This window comes from Polyodon spathula, chromosome 10, assembly GCF_017654505.1.
Source record: "Polyodon spathula isolate WHYD16114869_AA chromosome 10, ASM1765450v1, whole genome shotgun sequence".
Lineage (NCBI taxonomy): Eukaryota > Metazoa > Chordata > Actinopteri > Acipenseriformes > Polyodontidae > Polyodon > Polyodon spathula.
In genome coordinates this window covers 1740366-1760719 of record NC_054543.1, presented here as the reverse complement: position 1 = coordinate 1760719, position 20354 = coordinate 1740366, and the positions used below count along the sequence as shown (strand labels likewise).

At 37.3% G+C, this 20354-nt stretch overlaps 1 protein-coding gene across 1 annotated transcript; it reads right to left on the bottom strand.

Annotated features, from left to right (window-relative positions):
• Nucleotides 1-6114: 6114 nt before the first annotated feature.
• On the bottom strand, nucleotides 6115-19388 carry LOC121321624 (guanylate cyclase 2G-like). Its single transcript, XM_041260628.1, has 22 exons — nucleotides 19074-19388; nucleotides 18087-18435; nucleotides 17562-17686; nucleotides 16481-16663; nucleotides 15458-15599; nucleotides 14665-14800; nucleotides 13511-13614; nucleotides 13230-13393; nucleotides 12630-12779; nucleotides 11755-11838; nucleotides 11552-11656; nucleotides 11379-11450; nucleotides 10965-11133; nucleotides 10485-10640; nucleotides 10116-10293; nucleotides 9717-9857; nucleotides 9160-9352; nucleotides 8666-8840; nucleotides 8263-8361; nucleotides 8031-8122; nucleotides 7772-7864; nucleotides 6115-7575 (listed from the first exon to the last, which is right to left on the bottom strand). The coding sequence occupies exons 1-22, from the start codon at nucleotides 19386-19388 to the stop codon at nucleotides 7474-7476; spliced, it is 3327 nt and encodes a 1108-aa protein (XP_041116562.1). The 3' UTR covers nucleotides 6115-7473.
• Nucleotides 19389-20354: the final 966 nt, after the last annotated feature.

Here is a 20354-nt window from a genome sequence, read left to right as displayed (position 1 = left end):
CCATGGCAGAGTCAGTTAATTTAGATGTTATAATATTTTATTAATGTAAAATCTTTGTTTTTATTGACAAGTTAAGCTAATGGCAATCTATTTCAGGGAAGCCCTTATTATTATTGTTATTGTTCTTATTATCATCAAAGTTTTTGGGAAGATTTGTCAGTGCAAAACAATGTTCTTATGTTTTAACCAAGGAGCAATGAAAGGAATCTGTTTCATTCCGCACACTGTGAGAAGAGCAGTGTGCAGGTATTGTATAGTGTGGAAGTACAGCATTGTTATCTCTGGGATCCATTCTTGGACCTGCTTTTAGGCTCTGTAGTGGCTTCAGTCCCCCTTGTATGGTATATATCCGTCAAGGCCTAACGAACTCGCAAACCCCTCCCCCTTCGGTAGTGTGTCGGGTACCTGTCCCACTTTACTGCTCGCCAACAGACCCCTCTGAATGAAGATCTACAGTAATACAAGACTGCGTCAACTGCCAGTGGTATCCTTGCTGTTCAGTAGAGGTTATCTTATTGTGGAGGTATCCCATATCAGGGAGCAGCTGCACGCTGATTCAGGAATGCTGTGACATCAGTCTCGCCTCTGCACCTCTGCACGCTGATTCAGGAATGCTGTGACATCACAGTCTTGCCTCTGCACCTCTGCACGCTGATTCAGGAATGCTGTGACATCAGTCTCACCTCAGCACCTCTTTTGAGGTGTTTCTCCTTCCCCCCAGCTTTCCCTATGGTTCTTTACTGAAGAAAGGTGCTATGCGACAATAACTATAGCAACTGAAGTCCGATACAAGTACTGCAGGTATTCAGAATAACAACATCGACTTGAATTATTTAAGCAACGACTACAGGGTGTATCAAGTGCACAAGAGAATAGTCTTTAAAGTGGACAAAATCCAATTCAAGATTGTTATACTAGCAACACTCTGGACAAATATTATGGTCTGACCTCAAATGTCAGTCTGTAGTGAATCAACAATAGAAGCCTTTGTGACATGTGTGTGTTTGAACTGTACCATGTCCTGTTGACTACACTCCTATGCTCTTCTTTAAATGTAGGCCCTTTGAAATTCTGGCTACATTTCCTAATAAGGAAGGTGTAGTGCGGCCACCAGAACTGCGGCACGTTCTGCACCAGCTGGGAATACAAATGGAGGAGAAGGAATTGGAAAAACTCTGGAAAAGGTAGAGCACTAAATGTATTTCAAACAAAAGTTTTAACAGTAGTATTTTTTGTCTAATGTTCTTTTACTGGATGTATTGTCAATTTTACACAGTGAAAATGACCATGAATTTGCATTATAAATATTACATATTGCACTGAAATGAACTGAAACTTTCAATCAGAAAGTTAGATAAACCTTGGTCGTGAGAAGGTTCAGCTAGCATAGACTGATCCATACAGGTGTGTATATATATATATATCAATGCTATGTACTGTAGTGTGATCACTATATAAAGTAGTTTATGAAAATAATCGTGGTAATGCTACCATTAGTACAAGATATGGCACTCTACATGAATAAATCACTGGCAGCTGACAACTGTAACATTGTTTGTTTCTATATAACAGATCGCCAAAGGCATTTTAAACATGCGTTCATCTCACGGATGAAGCTTCACTCCAATCTAGCTTACTCAAATCCTCTGTTGTCCTCATGCTATACATTACCCATTATTTCTTTCAGTGTAGCTATGTAAAATGTGGAACCTACATACCAGTACATTTCTATTTCATTCAATATTGACCTAATGTCTCGCACTATTGTGAATCAAGGTATGACAGATTTGGTGGGGAAGCTGTTACCAGACACTCTAATGAAGACCTTAGGTTTTGAAAGTCGAAGTGCATCTGAGGAGCACAGGAAGGCTCTTCTGTCTGCTCTCAGCAGGGTTTCCAGCAGCACTGTGCGAGAGAGCCAGCCAAGTAAGAACAGCTATACTCAGGAGATCAAGCAGACCTGTGCAATTGAAGCAATCAATTACTAGCAAGCCATTTGTTTTATTGTGAGATATTGTCTCAATCTTGTCTCGCTCTTCTTTTGCCAGAAGAATGCACACATTAAATATTGATATAATTTTGGTTACTCATTCTGCGTAGGATTGCCTACAGATTTTCATCTGGAAGATGGTTGGTTATTTATTTTTTTTTATGTAAAGATATGTTTGTTTCAATTATATATTGTGTATATGAATTGCTGAAGATTGGAGTTACTTACTGGAAGACATTTGTCAAGTATTTTGGCAGGCCATGAGACCAAGAGACCACAATGCTTATCCAATCCTATCCAAGGTCATTAGTGCACAGCAGGGACCTTTCATGTCTCCCATTGGTCTGATTGAGATCCATACAGTAAGTGAATCTAGTGGACGAGTGACAAGACCAACCTCATGTCCACCTGCAGCTGAAAAAGGAGAAGCTCAGTCTGTTCTTGGCTCACTGTGGCCTGGATGAAGATTCCCCCAGTGTGAGCGACACAGACTTTCTGCAACAGTTCCAGGACAGAACTGAAAAGGGCATGTCTCAAAGGATCCTTTCAGACCCCAATCACAGGTATGTCATTTATATGGGTGCCTTTAACACTTTAAGGTACAAGATACATACTGCGTGTGTCCCACAAATAAAATGATGCTGACTTTCACATTTTGCACAAAACAGGGTTTGAAATGTACTGAAAGGTTGGATCTGGTCATCCAAATTGTCAGTTTCCTCCTTGTGATACTTGCGTTGCTCTCGAATGTATTTTAAGAAGCCGTTTGAATAACTGCACAATTCTGTGTGTACCTTAAGGGGTTAAAAGTTGACTCTTAATGGTGAACCACTTTTACTAGGATGGCAAAACAATCGCTGCCTCCATCACTCATTTGAAGTGATGTTCTGTCTCTGTATGAAGCCCTCTCAGGATTAAAAGCACACTACTATATTGACCAAGTGCAAGTAATTTAGAAAATGTAGCAAAAGAAAAAAAATACAATTAGATTTTTTTAAGAAATACTGATACATTTGCAAACCCACAGATAATCAATGCACAATCATTAGATTGTAATTTGGTACTGCAGAAGAAAATCACATGAGGGGTGCTAATGGCCGAAAGAAAAGGTGCTGCTGTCCTTCAGATCATTTTAATTGCGCACTACAACTTGGGCATTTTCTGTATTAAATTAACTTATCTTTTTAACATTTAAGATTTTATAAACTTCAGTGAAATTCCCTATTATCTGTCTATTTCCCAAGCTGAAGAGATTTAATGGTCTTAACCTGGCCTCATAGCTCATATTATAAAGTCCTGGAATAGCCTGGTTGCCCTTCTCTGTTCATTCTCATGTGCAGCACTGTGTTTTTTGTAGTGAGGTGACCAGAACCAGACACCAATATTATATGTTTGTAGAAATCATAGAATACCTTGTGTACGATTATGAACTGATACAAGAGTCACATGTTGGGATCTTTTTCAAGAAGCTGAACCAAAAGGACTTCACAAGAAAAGTTAAAGCTGTGAATTCCTTACCTCCTAGATTGTCTCTATAATGTATTATACACTCCTACTCCTGATGTATGCTTGTCACAAAGGCTTCTGTACTTTATTATCTACACCTTTCAAAAACCCAATACAAACAACACTTTATTAACATTGTTTCGACAAGTTAGTATTTCGTTCAAATACTTTGAATAACAGTAATATTAAATCTTTGAAGAACAAAAGGTGCCAAAGTACACCTTGCTGCACTGCCACCTAGTGGAATTAGTTTTACATGACATCGTTGTGATGGATTTGACCTTTTTAACATTCTAAACTGTTTATTAAGTAGATAGTACACCGTTTATAATAGCAGTAGATGGTACACTGTTTATAATAAGTCGAATGGTTGCAGTTCTGTACCAGTGCTCGTCCTTTTTGTGTTTAAGCAAATCAGAAGCATGTTTTTAATACAGTCTATGTGACTGAAGTTTGACATGAAGATTTCTAATGCTCTTTCTGAAATCCAAAATGCTGTATTTTAAGCAGGTTTAATCAAGCTCCACGCTCTCTGCTTTAGAGGCAAAGCTAATTAACCTTCTACAGTCAGACTTCATCTCCCTGCTAGGGGATTTGCAGTAAGCCAATCGCCTCCTTTTTTTAAATTTTAAATAAGTATACTATATTATTAATACAAGTTTGAAAATAGTATTACTTTTATAATTTAACACAATCTATTGTTGTATGTGTGGATTTTAGTACAGAGTATTGTTAAGGAATTGGCATTTACTGTTACCGCATTGTTAATATTAAAAACACTAACCTTTTCCTCAGCAAAATGGACACACTGAAAACAGAAACAGTGAGTCCGCAGCCATTCAGAACGGCGATAGAAACAGGGTACAGTGAATACACTTAATGTATAGAGAATCTTCAAGCACGTGGAAGGGACGTAACTGGGTGGTAGAACTACAGAGTTATTGATTGCAAATAAGAGAAATGTTATGGGTTTGGCCAACCATGATGCCATTAAAAATATTATAAATGCCATTTCTATAAACTTTCTCAGCAGTGCCTTATTAATGGCTGTTCTGGAGATCTCATGGCAGTTTTTATGCTGCGCAGGTTCTCTGTGAGAATGACAGATGAAGTTGAGTGCCTGCTGAAGAAAATTCCCCTGGATGATAAGCTGTGGGGTCCTCTGATAACCAATGTGAGACTGATACCACAGAGTTTTCCTATATTATATTTTGAGCTAACCTGTGTCTGTTTAAATATTGCATGGAAAATTAATTTCACACACCGGTGATTTAAAATACAAGCGGGTCCTTAGAGTGGAAGTGTTTTTAGTTAGCACTTCCTAATGGGAGCGCTAATCATTAGTTTCTTGACACACTGTTCATGTGCCTGTATTCTGCATTGCCAGTCACTTTGCAGAGGTTACTAGGGTTCCTCCTTTACTTCAACACTGCACATGTTGTAAAAGCGATTTAATCTCGCATGTGAAAGGATGCATTTTGCCTCGCAGACTCTGCAATTCATCCTTTCCTTTTGGCTTCTGAAAAAAGGAATTCTGCTCATACAATCCACCTCACCCATGTCTTTAGGCAATAGTTAATGAATGGTTGTTGTTTCTCCTTATACAAATCTATTAAATGAATATGTTTTAAAATATTAGTATAAAGCACATGCACAGTAAATATAAAGTGGTATTCTAAGACCTAGTCATTGCGTTTTCATGTTTAATTGCAACCCTTGCTTTAGCATAGTCATTCTTAAATAGACAAGGTGCAGCATGCTGAGAAACTGAAGGACGCCACAGTCAATACAATTCCAAGAAAAAATAAATCAAATGTAATGCACCAACCCCATAGGCAGCAGACTGATTTGAGATCAGTATTTTGTTATCCCAAGGAACAATACTACTCAAAATCAACAAACCAATCTGCTCACTATTTAAAATGTAAATGATATTATGTATGTGCCCAATGAGCTATTGGTTGGGAATAAGCTTTTTTTATTGTAGTTAATATGTAATAAACAATTTCCATGGAGAAGTAGAAATAAAATTAAATAGACTACATTGTCTAATTAGTGTATTTGCATAGTAGGTACATTGTAATTATGTGTAAGTACACATGCATTTACTATGTTATAATGCATAGTTAAAGTACTTAACATGCAAATCTTTATATGCACAATAACACTGTCACTAGGTGTAAGTACACATGTACCTACTATGTACATGTAGTTATTTGAAACACTTAATGTAAAGTGTTACCCTTATACCTTACCCTAACTTTAAAGTACAATATGGCACATTGATTTATTTATTTTTTTTGCAGAACTGCTCGTTCAATGGTATGCTGTGCATGTTGTTCTTATTGCAAGCTGTTTTAACTCAATGATTGCTTTGAACCTACTCTCACAGCTCTAGGTTCATCAAGCCATACAAGCCTTGCAGGCAATTTATCAATTGCAACAGAGTTATTTTGTATTATTATTGTAATACATAATTTATCCTTACTAAATGTTTTTTTTTCCTTTTCCTCACTGGGTTTTTTTACCATGTTGGTCTCTCTCTATACTCCACTCCTAATTGGGGCAGTATTGCTATCTGCCATGCTCATATGTTGATGTATAAAATATTGCACTATTGTCTCATACTGTAGTGTGTTTAGTGGGATAACACACTATGAGTGTTCCGTTCCATCATGATATCAGTCAATGTGCAAATAGACTGAAAGTCAAACATCACTGTGTTTATTCTGCCTGGTATCTCGCTTAAATACAAAATATGTGTATGTATTTGGGCAAATTTAAAAACAGTTAATTCACAAAGTATTTGCCTTTTGAATGTGCGTTGATTCTTCTTAGTGCAATATGTGAATGCTTTCAAGCAACTTCCTAAATATGTATTCATTTTATTGGTATAGCCAGTGCTCTTAAATTAATCAACTGCACAATATTTTGACTTTATTTTTGTAACAATGGTATGGATTTGCACAGAATGTAAATTATGTAACTTATATATTAAATGTAAAACAAGTGAAATGTTCAGTGGATAATGGCAGTGATTAAAGTCTGTGACAAAGACTGTTTAAGTCAAAACAAGCAGGGCTCATCATGTTCTTTCCTTTATTTGCCAGAGAATGTTATTGCCAGCACACTGATCACTCATTTACTTCACTTTTTGTGCAGATGCAGTGCCTGATGTAAGGAAATGAACACTTCAAACCTGGCGCTTCATTTCAGTTTAAACATACTTTCTATTGCATACATGGTGCTTGTAATATAACCAGAATACTGCATGAACAGGATGATAAGATACAAATAAATAAAATAATAATGACATTGTTCCCATTTCCTGTTATGCCTGTCTAATATAGTTTCCACCCTTGCCTCCAGCTAGCTTTACTTTTGGTTTCATTATGCATTGTAAAGTCATAAAGGACCTTTTAACATGTATTATAATTTAATATTATATGAGTGTAATCAGAACAGGATGTACCATACATAGTAATATAAAGCAGATAACTGATACAGCTAATGACTTTATGTTCCAGTAAAAATATATTTAGTTGTGCTATATTTATGCTTCAGTGCTTCCACCTCATATCTTTAGTAATGCCACAAAGCCTAATGAAATCTAAAAGAAGTGCTGATTTTAGTTTTACTGCATAAAAGAAGTGAACATCTGTAATTCAGTATCAAGGGTGTGCAGGTAGTTGAACCCTAATTACCTAACAATGCCTATCTTTGGTGATGCTCAAGCCAAACTGAAACAGACACAGGATGCATGGGTCACCATCATTTTAGCATTGCCTACAAAGCTGCAACCAGCCTAGAGGAATATGAAATTGGGAAAATATTTTCTCTGCAAAGCAAACGGCCCTCGCTGGTTTGGTGGATGGCATCAGGTTTCTTTGTTGGAGGCAGGTCGCTGGCATTTATCTTCCTAGACACTAGAGCTGGTTAATGCCTTGGCCCTGGTAGAAGACGTATAGACGTGGTCTTTATTCTGACGCTTTCTCCTCAGCGCTGCATCCCCATGGCTTTCCCCTGGTGGCATTCTGCTGGTCGTCTGCCGCAACCCCATCCATGTGCAAGGCTGTTTCCTAAGAAGAGTTTAGACATGTGATCAAGTCAAGAGGTTAAAGTTAATTATTCTATATGAATTCTATTGACATTAGACGGGACCTACGTACAGAAAGCAGGTATTGGTGATGTCAGGGTGTTAAACTGAATTAATAGAGATAACGAGTCCAGTGGAGCTGATTGTCAACAAATTGATGTGAACTTAAGAGAGCATACCTCAAGCAAGTCAATAGTAGAGCTGGAGTCTGGTAGTGGCAGATTAAATCCTTTTTTGTTTTTCAACCAATAAGTCCTTTGGTTTCCTTTACCCTGGTAATATTAATAATATACCATCATTTCACAGTTAACATGCACATTCAGTGCTCCAAATACTTTCAGAGTAAAATTACTTCAATGCATTATTTATTATGCTCTATATTTAAAAAAAAATGATAGAAAATGTACACCAAAGGGCTTTTATATGCATCTCAATTACCTTCAATTCAACATCTCCTCTTAGGTCCAATTGAAATGTGCCAATCTTATAAAGAATACTCGCAGTACTCTCAGACACATGGATCTTCATTGCTACAGTAAAATGGAAACATAGTGTGCATTCATTCCGCTTCTATAGTTATTATAAAGGCCCTAGTTTCCTGCTAAAAGGGAAAGATTCATTTGAAGTGATCAACACCTTTTCTGAGCCAAGTAAAAGGACAGATACTAACGCAAACTGTTGCTTTCCATCCTGGATGCCACATTCACAGTATCTCCAAACAGGCAGTACCTAGGCATTGTGATGCCAACCACTCCAGCCACAACTGACCCTACAGACACGAAATGGTAGAAGAACAGAGCAACTCAATCTGAATCTGTCTAAGTAAGCAGTAGAAACTGCTTACTTAGACAGAAACACCCTTTATATTTGTACATATACTTTAAAAAAAGCATTTCTAAAAAGAAAGAACATTGGCTATGTTCATGAAGCCATGTTACTGTCAACAGAATGAAGTGTTCATTCATTACATTCATTGAAATAAACTATTTATTTGTTGACATATACTGTTAGTAGCATTAGTGATGATTTCATAGCATTTTCAGCTCATTGTTTCTCTGGGACACTTCCTTTACCTGTGTTCAGGCCTATGCGAATCTTCAGTTTTTCATCAGGCAAATGTCTTATTTTAAACATCATGCTCGCACTAAGGAAGTGCAAAGACATGGTGGCAACTTCCTCAGCATGCTTTATACCATTGCGAATGGGGAGTCCACTGGCTACCATGTAAGCATCTCCAATGGTTTCCACCTGCGTTAAAAGAAATGGTACTGCAAGTTACTACGTTATAATAATATTTAGTAACACTTTACACTGTGTCTCTGATGACTGTGTATTTATATAGTAGTTACTTAGTAAATACACGTGTAATTACACATACTTACAATGTTATTATGCACAGTTACAATGTACTTAATGTGTAAATCGTTTTGCAGGATATGTGTAACTACACAATTGTGTCAGAAAAAGGTTAGGGTTAGGATTAGGGTTATATCAAGCAAAAAAATATCTTAACTGCAGACATGGATTTCAAAGAGAGAGAGAGATGAAAAGGCTGAGTTACATTTACCTTGTAGACATCATAGATCTTAATTATTTCATCAAATAAACTGTAGAGGTCATTAAGCAGATTGACCACTTCCAGGGGACAGCTGATAGAGCACATGCTGGTGAACCCCACTATGTCAGAGAAGAAAATGGAAACAGACTCGAAACTTTCGGGTTCCACAGACTTCCCAGCTATCAGCTCCTCTGCAATGTAACTTTAAAAAAAAACTTAATTAGAAGGGAAAACAACATGCTATGTGAAGCATTTCCATTAACACATGTTCATCTAAAACACATGAGTATATATATATATATATATACCCTATTGTTTTCACTTCTATGGGCTGGGATCTAAGGTTACCATATGACTCTATGTGCACAAAGTCAGTTTAGGACAGTTCAGCCTTTTCAACTGGTAAGTGTAGTTCAGCTGTGAAAGGTACCAGAATCCACTGCAAGTTGAAAAGCATGAACTATCCCAAACTGTCTCAGTGTACATGGAGTCCTATGGTAACCCTCGCCCTAATTACTGGTAAGTTTTTGTACCAAGACTGAGGTCTGTGTGAATGAAGCTGTTACCTGGGCAACATGCTGGAGAGCAGCTTGTCTATTTTCTTCTTCTCTGCAGTGAGCTGATTGGTTCTTTCCTCTACCACCTCCTCCAGGTGATTTGCATATTTCTCCAGTTTGTTCACCATGTTGTTCACAATGCACACATGACTTAAAAAATAATAATAATAATTGCCCTCACTAAATATAGGTCCAGATTACAATATCACCACAAAATCAATGCAGTTTCTGACTATGAGAGGTTGAAAAAAACAATAAATATAATCCGTAACAAGCATATTTTGCATGGTGTTACTTACTGTCACATATGAATCTGCATATTGAATTCCAAAGTAATACATAAGTTCAGAGTGTTTCAATACATAATTCCTTGAAGGGATAGGCTCTGCAATGATACCTCAGACATACCTGTCAGAACTTGCTTCTTGTAATTGTCGTTTGATTGCTAGAAATGTTGGTCTTCGTTCAGGATGTTCTTCCCAGCAGGTTTTAAGCATGGCTGCAATACTCTCGTTGCATTTGTCGTCTGATAATGAGGGTCTCAATCGAACCATTGCACAGGGATCCTTTATTTTGTTAATAATTTCTTTGAAACAAAGTTAGAGAAAGGTAGCCCTTTTTTCCAGTTGAATTAGTATTTCTTGTTGATATACAATCCAATACATATCAGGTCATTTTTATAGGCAATGTAAAATATTAAGAGGAATCTCTGTTGAGGAGACACAGCGAATGCCTGAATTGCTGTTGTCTCATCACAGCATGGAAAACAAATCTTACCCTCCGGTTCCATCTGCAAGTCATGGTATGGACCAGTTTCTTCATCGTAGATCAGTTCCCTCATTATAATGGCAAAGCTGTAGACATCTGCCTTTTGTGTGCCATTAAAGGTATGATAGACTTGTCTTAATAGTTCTGGGGCTGTCCAATACAGTTCTGTTATTCAATGAAACAGCATACATTATGTTTGGAAAGAAACATTCCCATATGAAAAATAATATAAAATATACTGCAAATGGATTTGATTATTTTATTAAATCCACGGGTGGAGGTTTTCAGAGAGCCATTTATTGTATCATGTGTTTGTTTTTTTTTTTTTACAATAGTATGTACTTTAGCTCAGTTTCAGAATAAGAAGGGTAAGAATCATTTATTTGACAGAATAAAGTAGAAAATTGCTTATAACGTTCTCACTCAAAACCAGGTTACAAGACTACTTAAGTATCTTTTAACAGGGGGGTATATGAAGATGTAACCAACCGTCGTATTTGGGGTTTTCTTGAGCAATGACTCTGTGCTTAGGCCCATATCGGAATTCCCATAATCCGAATCCTGTGAGCTTCACCTGCAGTCGACTGTCCACCAGGCAGGTTGTCGGTTTTAGATTCCCATGGGATCTGAGATTACTGTTGTGAATAAACACCATTCCCTAGTAGGAAATGAGAACGAAAATATCAAATAAACTTTACTTCTTTCTCTGCCTAAACCCCTATTTCACTAACACCACAACTAATCATGCTAAAAAAAACTCAGTAAAGTAAAAACATACAATTACAATTTTAATGAATATTCTGAATGATTTTCAGATGCATTATTGATTGCATCCAAGTTCATGCCACACTGATTAGTGTCTCATCCAAACCAAGTCTAATACCTGACCGTTCTTATACTTACATTGACGATGTCATAAGCGAAGGACAACTTGAACATCCAATCCAGCTCAATATCCTTGTTACTTAAAACATCCTGATGATAATATCATTGAGAGAGGGAACGTTAGGAAGCCCTACCATCACTGGTAGAGATCAGCATATTGATGTAATCATATCACATACGATGCACTGTACCTTTAAGCTTCCCTTACTGCAGTACTGTGTAAGAATGCAGATATTTGGTGGTTCCATGCAAGCACCAATGAAATACACCAGATTTTCATGTCTCAGTTTATGCATCTGGTATTAAATACAAGTAGATGTATATATTAGCAGGTCATGTAAATTACATTTGCAGCATGGAATATTAAAACTTCAAAAAGAAAAAGGATATTTACAACTTTAAACTCTTCAATTATTGATGGCTTTCTCACATCAATAGCTGCTTGCCTATCAAGGTATTTAATGGCAATCTGAGCACCCTGAAAGAAAGAATAAATAACTGAAGCCTCACCATTAACTGTTATCAGAACAGACTACAATTAACAATGTACATTTACATATCACTGCCACAAAGTTTCAAACCATTCCCAGGATGTGCAACAGTCTTGGTTTAACATGAACCCTTGCCTGCAATAGGGTATAGTTCTGCATTCGATATGAACGAACACTGGGGTTTGGCCCACAGAATCCAGGAAGGGTGGAATCCCAATCTACAGTGCCCTTTAGATCTGTATAAATGTCATGTTTCAATTGAATTGCATTTAAAAATGAGATCCTGACAAACGTGTTATCCTGCGTAATAAACATTGCAGTATTGTTTCTGAAGGAACTCTGTGTTCTGAGTAGCTCATTTGAACCAACATGGTTCACCTTTGTCTCCCACTTTGTGTTACTATCTTTGTTTTTGTATTTTGGCAGTGCTCAGTGAGGGGCACTGAATACACTCATTCAAGTCAAGACTAAACTACAGTAGCAGAAGTTTATTCTTTTCTTTCTGCAGTCCTACACACAATCAGATAAAGGTCAGTTCTTCTACCTGTGTCACCACACTGCATGCGCTTCAGCCTGTTCCCTGCCATATATAGGACCTTTATCCTGGGAAACCGACACCTAAACTATCTTCCTTTCTCATCCCATCTGTGTATCCTTAGAACGAGGCTGGCCCTGTATGTAACCAACCTCATCAGCAAGAAGGGAAACCAGAGGGGACAGGAATAAGACATCAATATAGTTGGGGAAACATACTGTGATACAGGAGGGGGTTACTTACATTGTAGAGACCTATAGTTGTATAAATGATCTCTTTCCCTATTTTGTTCCCATGGCTTTTGTTGCTGGATTCTATTGTGTGGGATTCACAGCTTTCACTTTCCTTTGCTGACAGTGTAGTAGATAACAATTCATTCATAGTCTGATTTTCCTGACAGAGAAGAGGATATTGCAGTTTGAGATTGAAGAAAATGTCTTTGGAGGTTATGTAGAAATATCAGTAGACTGCCATAAAACCAGCCAGAGTTGGGAGGTGTGTATACATCCCACCAAATGTTAATATTGCATTTAAAAAAAATGAAATCAGTGAAGAGAAATCCCTGACAGCAGTCAGACATGGCAAATAGGGATACAGGATAATAGAAATTATATTATGTTAATAATAAAACCATATAAAATAGGTATTTTTGGAAATAAATATACATTTTTAATATGGCTGATAGTGTTTTGGGGGTATTTTAGCTGAAAAAAGATGAACGCAAAAATAGGTCAAATAAAGTTGAACCATTGATTATTTTATCTGGAACTAATCTGGAAATTAAATAGCTTGATTACATTCTTTATTATGGGGTAAGAGTCTGACGGTTCCAAACATGTTTACCTTTATGTCTTTGATAATTTCGATATCATTATAGTTTACTCTCCACCAGATGTCATCATCTTGTTTTCGTAGTTTGCCTTTATGTACGACCAGTAGTGCAACACATACTCCTGCTGCAGTCGTCGCACCCAGGAGTGATAACACTAAGATCAATGTAGAGGCATCTTGATAGAGAAGAAGAAGAAGAAGAAGGGGAAGAAGAAGGATGCAATTAAGAGACAAAAATGATACCTTACAAACATTCTCTACATAGTTGTTGCAGATGTGAGAGCGATACTGACTGTTATTTGGTAATCCACAGAGGTTATTGTTGAATCCACATTCAGGCATGTCTTTAACAGGCTGGCCATTTGGCCAAATGATATTTGAGAATTCCAGTGTGGGGCTGCAGTCATAAAACAAGATAGCACCATTAGATTATCTTCAATTTACAGTAGTAGCATAATTACAATGTTTCGAATTACTGTACAACCTTTAGTAACCTTACGTCACAGTGACGGCCGAAGTGGGCGGCGTCAGAACCAGGAAAAGGCATGAATACACAAAACACAAGAGGGATGAAATGAAATGATGATGGCTCTGGCTGGCGCCGTTTTATTGTAAAATAAAAGGGTTTAACAAACAAAAGACAGGACACGGCACTTCACGCCAAAATAAACAGATAAACAAAACGAATAGACACGGACAAAACACAGAGTGGACGAACGCTACACAAACAATTGAAATCTATATTCTCTCTCTCTCTCTCTCTCTCTCTCTCTCTCTCTCTCTCTCTCTCTCTCTCTCTCTCTCTCTCTCTCTCTCTCTCTCTCTCTCTCTCTCTCTCTCTCTCTTCCTCTCAGGGTGAGGAGTAGTGGAGAGAGTTGGTAGGGTTAGTAGCATGAGCAGTTAGAGTAGAGCGGAGGAGAGAGTAGAAGTCTCTCTCTCTCTCTCTCTCTCTCTCTCTCTCTCTCTCTCTCTCTCTCTCTCTCTCTCTCTCTCTCTCTCTCTCTCTCTCTCTCTCTCTCTCTCTCTCTCTCTCTCTCTCGTCCTCTCTCTCTCTCTCTCCACTCCCGAACACACAACCGCGAGTATGTGACAACGTGCATCTATATATACTATTGTGCTGGGATTCAATTACCAATTAATTATTCACTCGAATCCCAGCACGTGAATTAATAAAGTGCAATTCCCCGTGCTCACATATTACTACATTCTACTTGCACGTGAAGTGCTGTGCAATCCTCGTGCCTAAATACACATATACATTTTAAACACTCGTGTTACACAGACCCGTTTATATCCCGTGTACCAATGTCTATACACCAACATTTAAACACACCACACGCAACACATAACAGATAATATACACAGGGGCGGGCACTTTGTCACACCTTACCATGGTTGTATGATATTTAGGCTCTGTACATAAAGCACCTTTCATACTGGGACTCACCTGATGCTGTTCCTCATGCTGTTATAGTGCAGAACCGGCACGAATTTGGAGATGTTTCCAAAGGACTGCAGGTCATATACAGAATAATCCATTAACCTCTCCCCAGACTCATCCAGACTCACCACACCCGTCGCTCCTGCAACAATGATCAACTTCTGCAAGAGTTCTAATACTACATGTTAATCAATGAGTACGTGTAAGCATGCCACCCCAGCTCACAAACAAGGACACATGAAGCAATCTACAGTAAAGCAGACCTTCCAAAGAGATCATGTAATGCGTTCAACTCTGCTGGCCCCACCTGCTATTTCAAGTCCAGCAGAGTTGAAAGGTCACCGAATCATGTGATTTCTTTGGAATTGGAATCATTTAATTCAGCCTCTCCCTGGCCTGCAGTACAGTTTCAAGCTGCACTGTTCCATACACAACAGGTTACATTTTTCATAAAACACAGCCGTATTCTGCAACTGTTTAGAACAGCAAAATAATAGGTTTGCTTCATGTTCCTGTTTCCCTGGATCATCCCGGTTTTGATGAAGCTGTCATGGGAATTCAATATGCCTTCCCAGGTTGTCAATGCTATTGCAGTAACATGAGCAATGTTTCCTGTTGGTTGAATGTAGGACTTGTACAGTAAAAAGGTGTTTAAACTTTTAACAACCCCCTTTCCGTTCGGAAAAGTTTTTTGTTTGTTTGTTTGTTTGTTTGTTTTTGTACCTCAGACATTCCCTTCAAGAATATGTGATGCCTGTTGTTCATAAGCAGAATGATTCTGAGCAGGAGGATCACTTACCATAAAGCTGAACCTGGTTAGCTTTCAGGCTGTTTACCAGCTTTCTCCCAGTAAAGGACGTCTTGCCTGCCTTTATCAGCTCCTTCACCCCTGTGGCATAAAGTAGCACTGCATCGTGGAGATAGGCAGCATAAGAACTCACCTTAAAATAACATATACAAAAGAATGAGTGCACAAATAAAGTATGGTTTTTACAGTTAGAATAGAATAGACGTAAGGCCAACAGAACCACACATTACACCCTAGGAGTGACTGCCACCATCGCCACTGGCTGCCCTGCTGCATGAAGATTCTGAAAGCTGTTACTCCAAATTGGTGCAGCACAGATATTTAAATAAAGTGCATGTAATAATAATTACTAAACTGAAAACAAACAAGCAAGATATTTCATTTAGGGTTATGTAAGTTACATAGTAAGTTAGTTTGTATTAATTTAATTGTAATTGTTTTTTTGTTTAGTTTTTTTTTTTTTTTTTCTTTCAAAAGCATTTTATTAAGTACTAGAATCTGGCCCATTTGATTCCTTATGACTCGTTACTAATTACTGCAACAGTTCTAATAACCAAAATTGCTACATTATGTTTAATCCTACCTTTATTTGTAGAATATTTAGCAAACAAACAAACAAACAAAAAAGTATATTATTTATTTCTTCATTATTTTCTATCACAGATTGCATTGCGTAATTATTTTCACGTTGTCGCTGGGGACACCCTCCATCGGATATATATATAATATATAGCTATATATATATATATATATATATATATATATATATATATATATATATATATATATATATATGTATGTGTATTTATTTTATTTATTTTTGCTCCAACATACCTCCTTTCCAACTACGATGTTAACCAGGAAATGTCAATTACATCCATATGGCTACAGTACATATTCCTTCAAAAGTACAAAGGTTAATTAGCAATACCTATCTCTGTTTAACAAGAAATGTAATAATGGGTGTTGTAGAGAATCTGTAAAGAAACATTTTCACTGTATATTACATCAAACCTCTTTCTCTGAAGTCAGATTGCTGTAGAATGGAGGCCCTTTCAGTCTCTGGTAGATTTGATTGACTAGACCAGAGTAGTCAAATCCTCCATAGGACTTTAATGTCACTATGAACACCGAATCAAAGGCTGCTAGGGGAGTCTGAACTGCTTCTGAATTTTCAGAATATTTCCAAAGGTTATCCTGACAAAAACAAAGCAAACATTTTAACTTCATACAGTGACCTTGCTTTCACAATACAGACCGACCTGGAATATCAAACCCAAGCATTTTCTTACAAGTGTCACAAATCAAATTGTGGTTATTGAATCCAAACTTTAAAACGAAATGTTATTCTGTGAAGTACTGAGGCTTTGCCTAAAGTCATATATGAAATGTTGATTTGACATATTGATTTGTTAATTACTCACTGTAATTACCAATTGTGTTTATTGGGATCAATGCTCATGTTCTCATATCTGTAAAATGAACAAAATACCATTCCCATTTTGCTTCTTAGGCTGTAACAGTGCTTGAAGATCTTATCGTTAACTCTTTACATTAAGTGTCTCTAATTACTGTGTATTTACATAGTAATTACTTAGTAAATACATGTGTACTTACACTTCATTACAATCGGTGACTTGAAATGAATACAAACAAATAAGACACTTAACTTACGCATATTGTGGCTGGTCTTAATTGTCATTCCTGCAAAGTGTTTGGTACCCATTAACAACGTTGTGTTTTCTTATGAACAAAATAATAATTAGCACAGGTTGTTATATAATAACCAGTATTTAAAACATGTCAGCAATGGTCAGCCACTTCTGTTAACTTGACAGACTTTTTTAGACTTGGTTAACAAGACGTACAGTTGCTAGTATTGACTGTAACCCTAGCTCTAATAATAATTGGCCCCTGACCATCTATTCATTATTAAGTTAGAGAAATGTAAAGCTTCTTTCTATAGCAATACATAATGTAATAAGTCTTTTCAATGCAACGGCTGTAAAGAGAGATACATGTGGTATTAGGAAGTGTGATTATGGTTTTAATAATGTTAAATGATGCCATTTCTCTTTCATGAACCATTACTCACCATGAAGCTACTGATCTCAAACTGCTGTAGTATGAAGAAGACGTAATTCCCATGCTCAATCTGGAGGTTATGAGCTTCCAGCATTATTGACCTTGCATCCTCATAATTACATATTAAAATAATGACTACACAAAGAGAAGAACACAGGAGCAGTATTAGTACCCTTGAACCCATAGTGGGAGCATGTGCTGTATTGTTTTCTACCAACATACTCGGATACCACACCAGTGCACCAAGAGGACATTGTCAAGTAAAGCACGATATCATATCAGTGTTCCACTAAATCTGAAGCAGAATTGTGATGTCTTTACAAACCATGTGATGCCAGTAGTGATCACTATACTGTAAAAATAGGAACATGGTACAATAATACATGCCGTGTGCAATAACCGAAGGGGATGAATAATGTTGTCAGTGTTGACATTTCTTCATTGACAGAGTATTGTTACTCTAGCTTAAAAGAGGCATCCATACCAGAGTTTTCTTGCCCTAATCAGGAAATAGCCTTTGAGTTGCTGTACTTACTCCTGGCCGCAGTTGAGATGTGCTTCAGATTCTTACGGTTGAGTTCAGGGTCACTGGTGTCATACTTCACACTGGCTAAAATGGTGATGTTTGGGTTTAGCTGGCTCAGCACAGAATTCCAGAGATCATCCGTTTTGTCCCCGATTCTATGGGCAGGGCCCCCTCCAAGCAAGGCCACATTCTTCCATCCGAAGTGCTGAAGAGCCTTCAGCAGGGTCTTCCCGATTCTTTGAAGGGGCGACACCAGTTTGACATAGGTGTCATAAACAGCAACATTGTCCAGCTTGGGGGTCTGCCCTACAAAGCTAAACATTGGGATGTCCCATTGGGAAGCCATGAGACCTGTAACCTGAACAAAATGAATGACACAGTTTAAAAATGAGCTCTCTGATCTTCTGTTAAAGCCCAGTTTACACAATCAGATAGATCAATCACACGTCACGTTGCATCCCATCAACAATTTTCAATCAGACAAATCATTGCTTTCTTCAATGTTTATCTTTAGCAATGTGTTATAAATCTTGCGTGTGAGCACGTCTTGGCTGATATTTATGGTTTTTAAAATGTAACAAAGAACACAAAAAGGACACCCTATAGTTGGCCTATAGTTTTTTCAGAGCTTTATTTAAGACTATTTACAGACAAAAAGACATTGCCGATGAGAAGTACAATGTGTAGTGGGTAGCCTCTTTTATTTGGTAGGTTTTGTCTTAATTTTGTCTAATTGCTCCCCAAATAAATCATGCAGACTTATTTTTAGTAATTGCTCCCTGTGCTATGTAGATGACACATGTGACAACACAAAGTCCTTCACTCCTAATCATAAGATTTATAAAGCAATGAAGTTCTGTGCAGTTTATACAATAATGGTTATAAATGGTTAATCCACTATAATAGAGCAAGCTTTATCAATGTGGTTAAAGTATGAATCCTTTGTTCATTGAATCTACATCCCAAAAAGGAACTATTTACACGTTATCTCTTTACCTCTGCTACCTCGGGACAAGCGGGGCCAAAGAGGGCTGAGATGTTGTCGTTCCACACCTGGCTGATGAATCCACTAAGAGAGGTCTTGGCGTTACAGTCACAGTCAAAGTATGCAAAGTCCAGAGTGTAGTTATTCAGGAAGGCAGGATTCGAATTCACCTTGTCGATAGCAATCTGCATCCCTGCCCCCAGCCTCATTGCACTGAATGGAAAGGAGATGTTCTTGGGAGCTTGGAAGCCCAGCAGGATGCGAGACCTCTCTGCCCCGCTTTCACTGCCTCTCAGAAAGAAGCACAAGGCCAATAGAAAAGGCATGCTAGCAAAGTGGTGACCATTAGCATGAAACGCGGCCAGATTCTGAAATATTGTTCTGAACATCATTTTCTGGGATTTCTTCTGCACCTGCCCAAGAGCTTCTGAAGATGTGCTGAAGAAGGTGCATGCCCCTATATATACTGACATATGCAAGGTGCAATGATTAATTCTCAAGAGCCGCTTTGTCTGTTTGCTAATGAACAAGCTTTAATAAACAGCATAGCCTTAACACTCATGGTCTCATTAAAACCATCTCTTTTTAACCCTTTAATTGGTTTTAAAGCAGAATTTGCTTGATTATGCAGTTGAAGCTTTGCAATGTGTTTGGTGACAGATTCTTAAGATTTGGTTGTCTTCTCTAGAAATTAAATAAACAAAACACCATTTTAATCAAAACTATTCTTTAAGATAACTGGCTAGCGCTGTCCTTCGGTTTTAACGATACCAGTTCATGTCATGGGCTGAAATTATTATTAAAATTTAATAAAAGTAATCTGTTTATATGGTTGTTTGTTTGTGTTATGAGACCTGCAATAATTGAAAATATCCTACATATTGGAATGGATGTATGAAATATTATCTGTCAAAACAAATGGTTATCTGATCCAAAAAATCGGGAATATGGTATTATGATAAGTTTATGTCAACACATGCCAGCTGCAAAAATTCTAGATACAACAGTACTTGGGCAGATAGATACATATATACAGGTGAATACTATGTATTATATATGTATATACATATATATATATATATATATATATATATATATATATATATAGATATATATATTTATATATATATATATAATATATGATGTGTATTGGAGCAACATTTGGATGCTGTTGAGGGGGTGTACTGTAGGATAATGATCATTCATTGATGCATACATTAATTTAGGCACAAAGACCAATCTTACATATGAAGTGATTTTAAATTACACTGATAGACAATGACATTTGTATC

Excerpts from the sequence above, each read along its gene's own strand:
- LOC121321624 (XM_041260628.1), bottom strand. The coding sequence starts at position 19,388 with ATGCCTTTTCTATTGGCCTTGTGCTTCTTTCTGAGAGGCAGTGAAAGC. Across the intron at positions 16,664-17,561 it reads TTGAGATCAGTAGCTTCATG|GATAACCTTTGGAAATATTC; the intron begins GTGAGTAATGGT and ends TGTTTTTGTCAG. Across the intron at positions 9,353-9,716 it reads CTCTCCAGCATGTTGCCCAG|TTACATTGCAGAGGAGCTGA; the intron begins GTAACAGCTTCA and ends TTTTTTTTAAAG.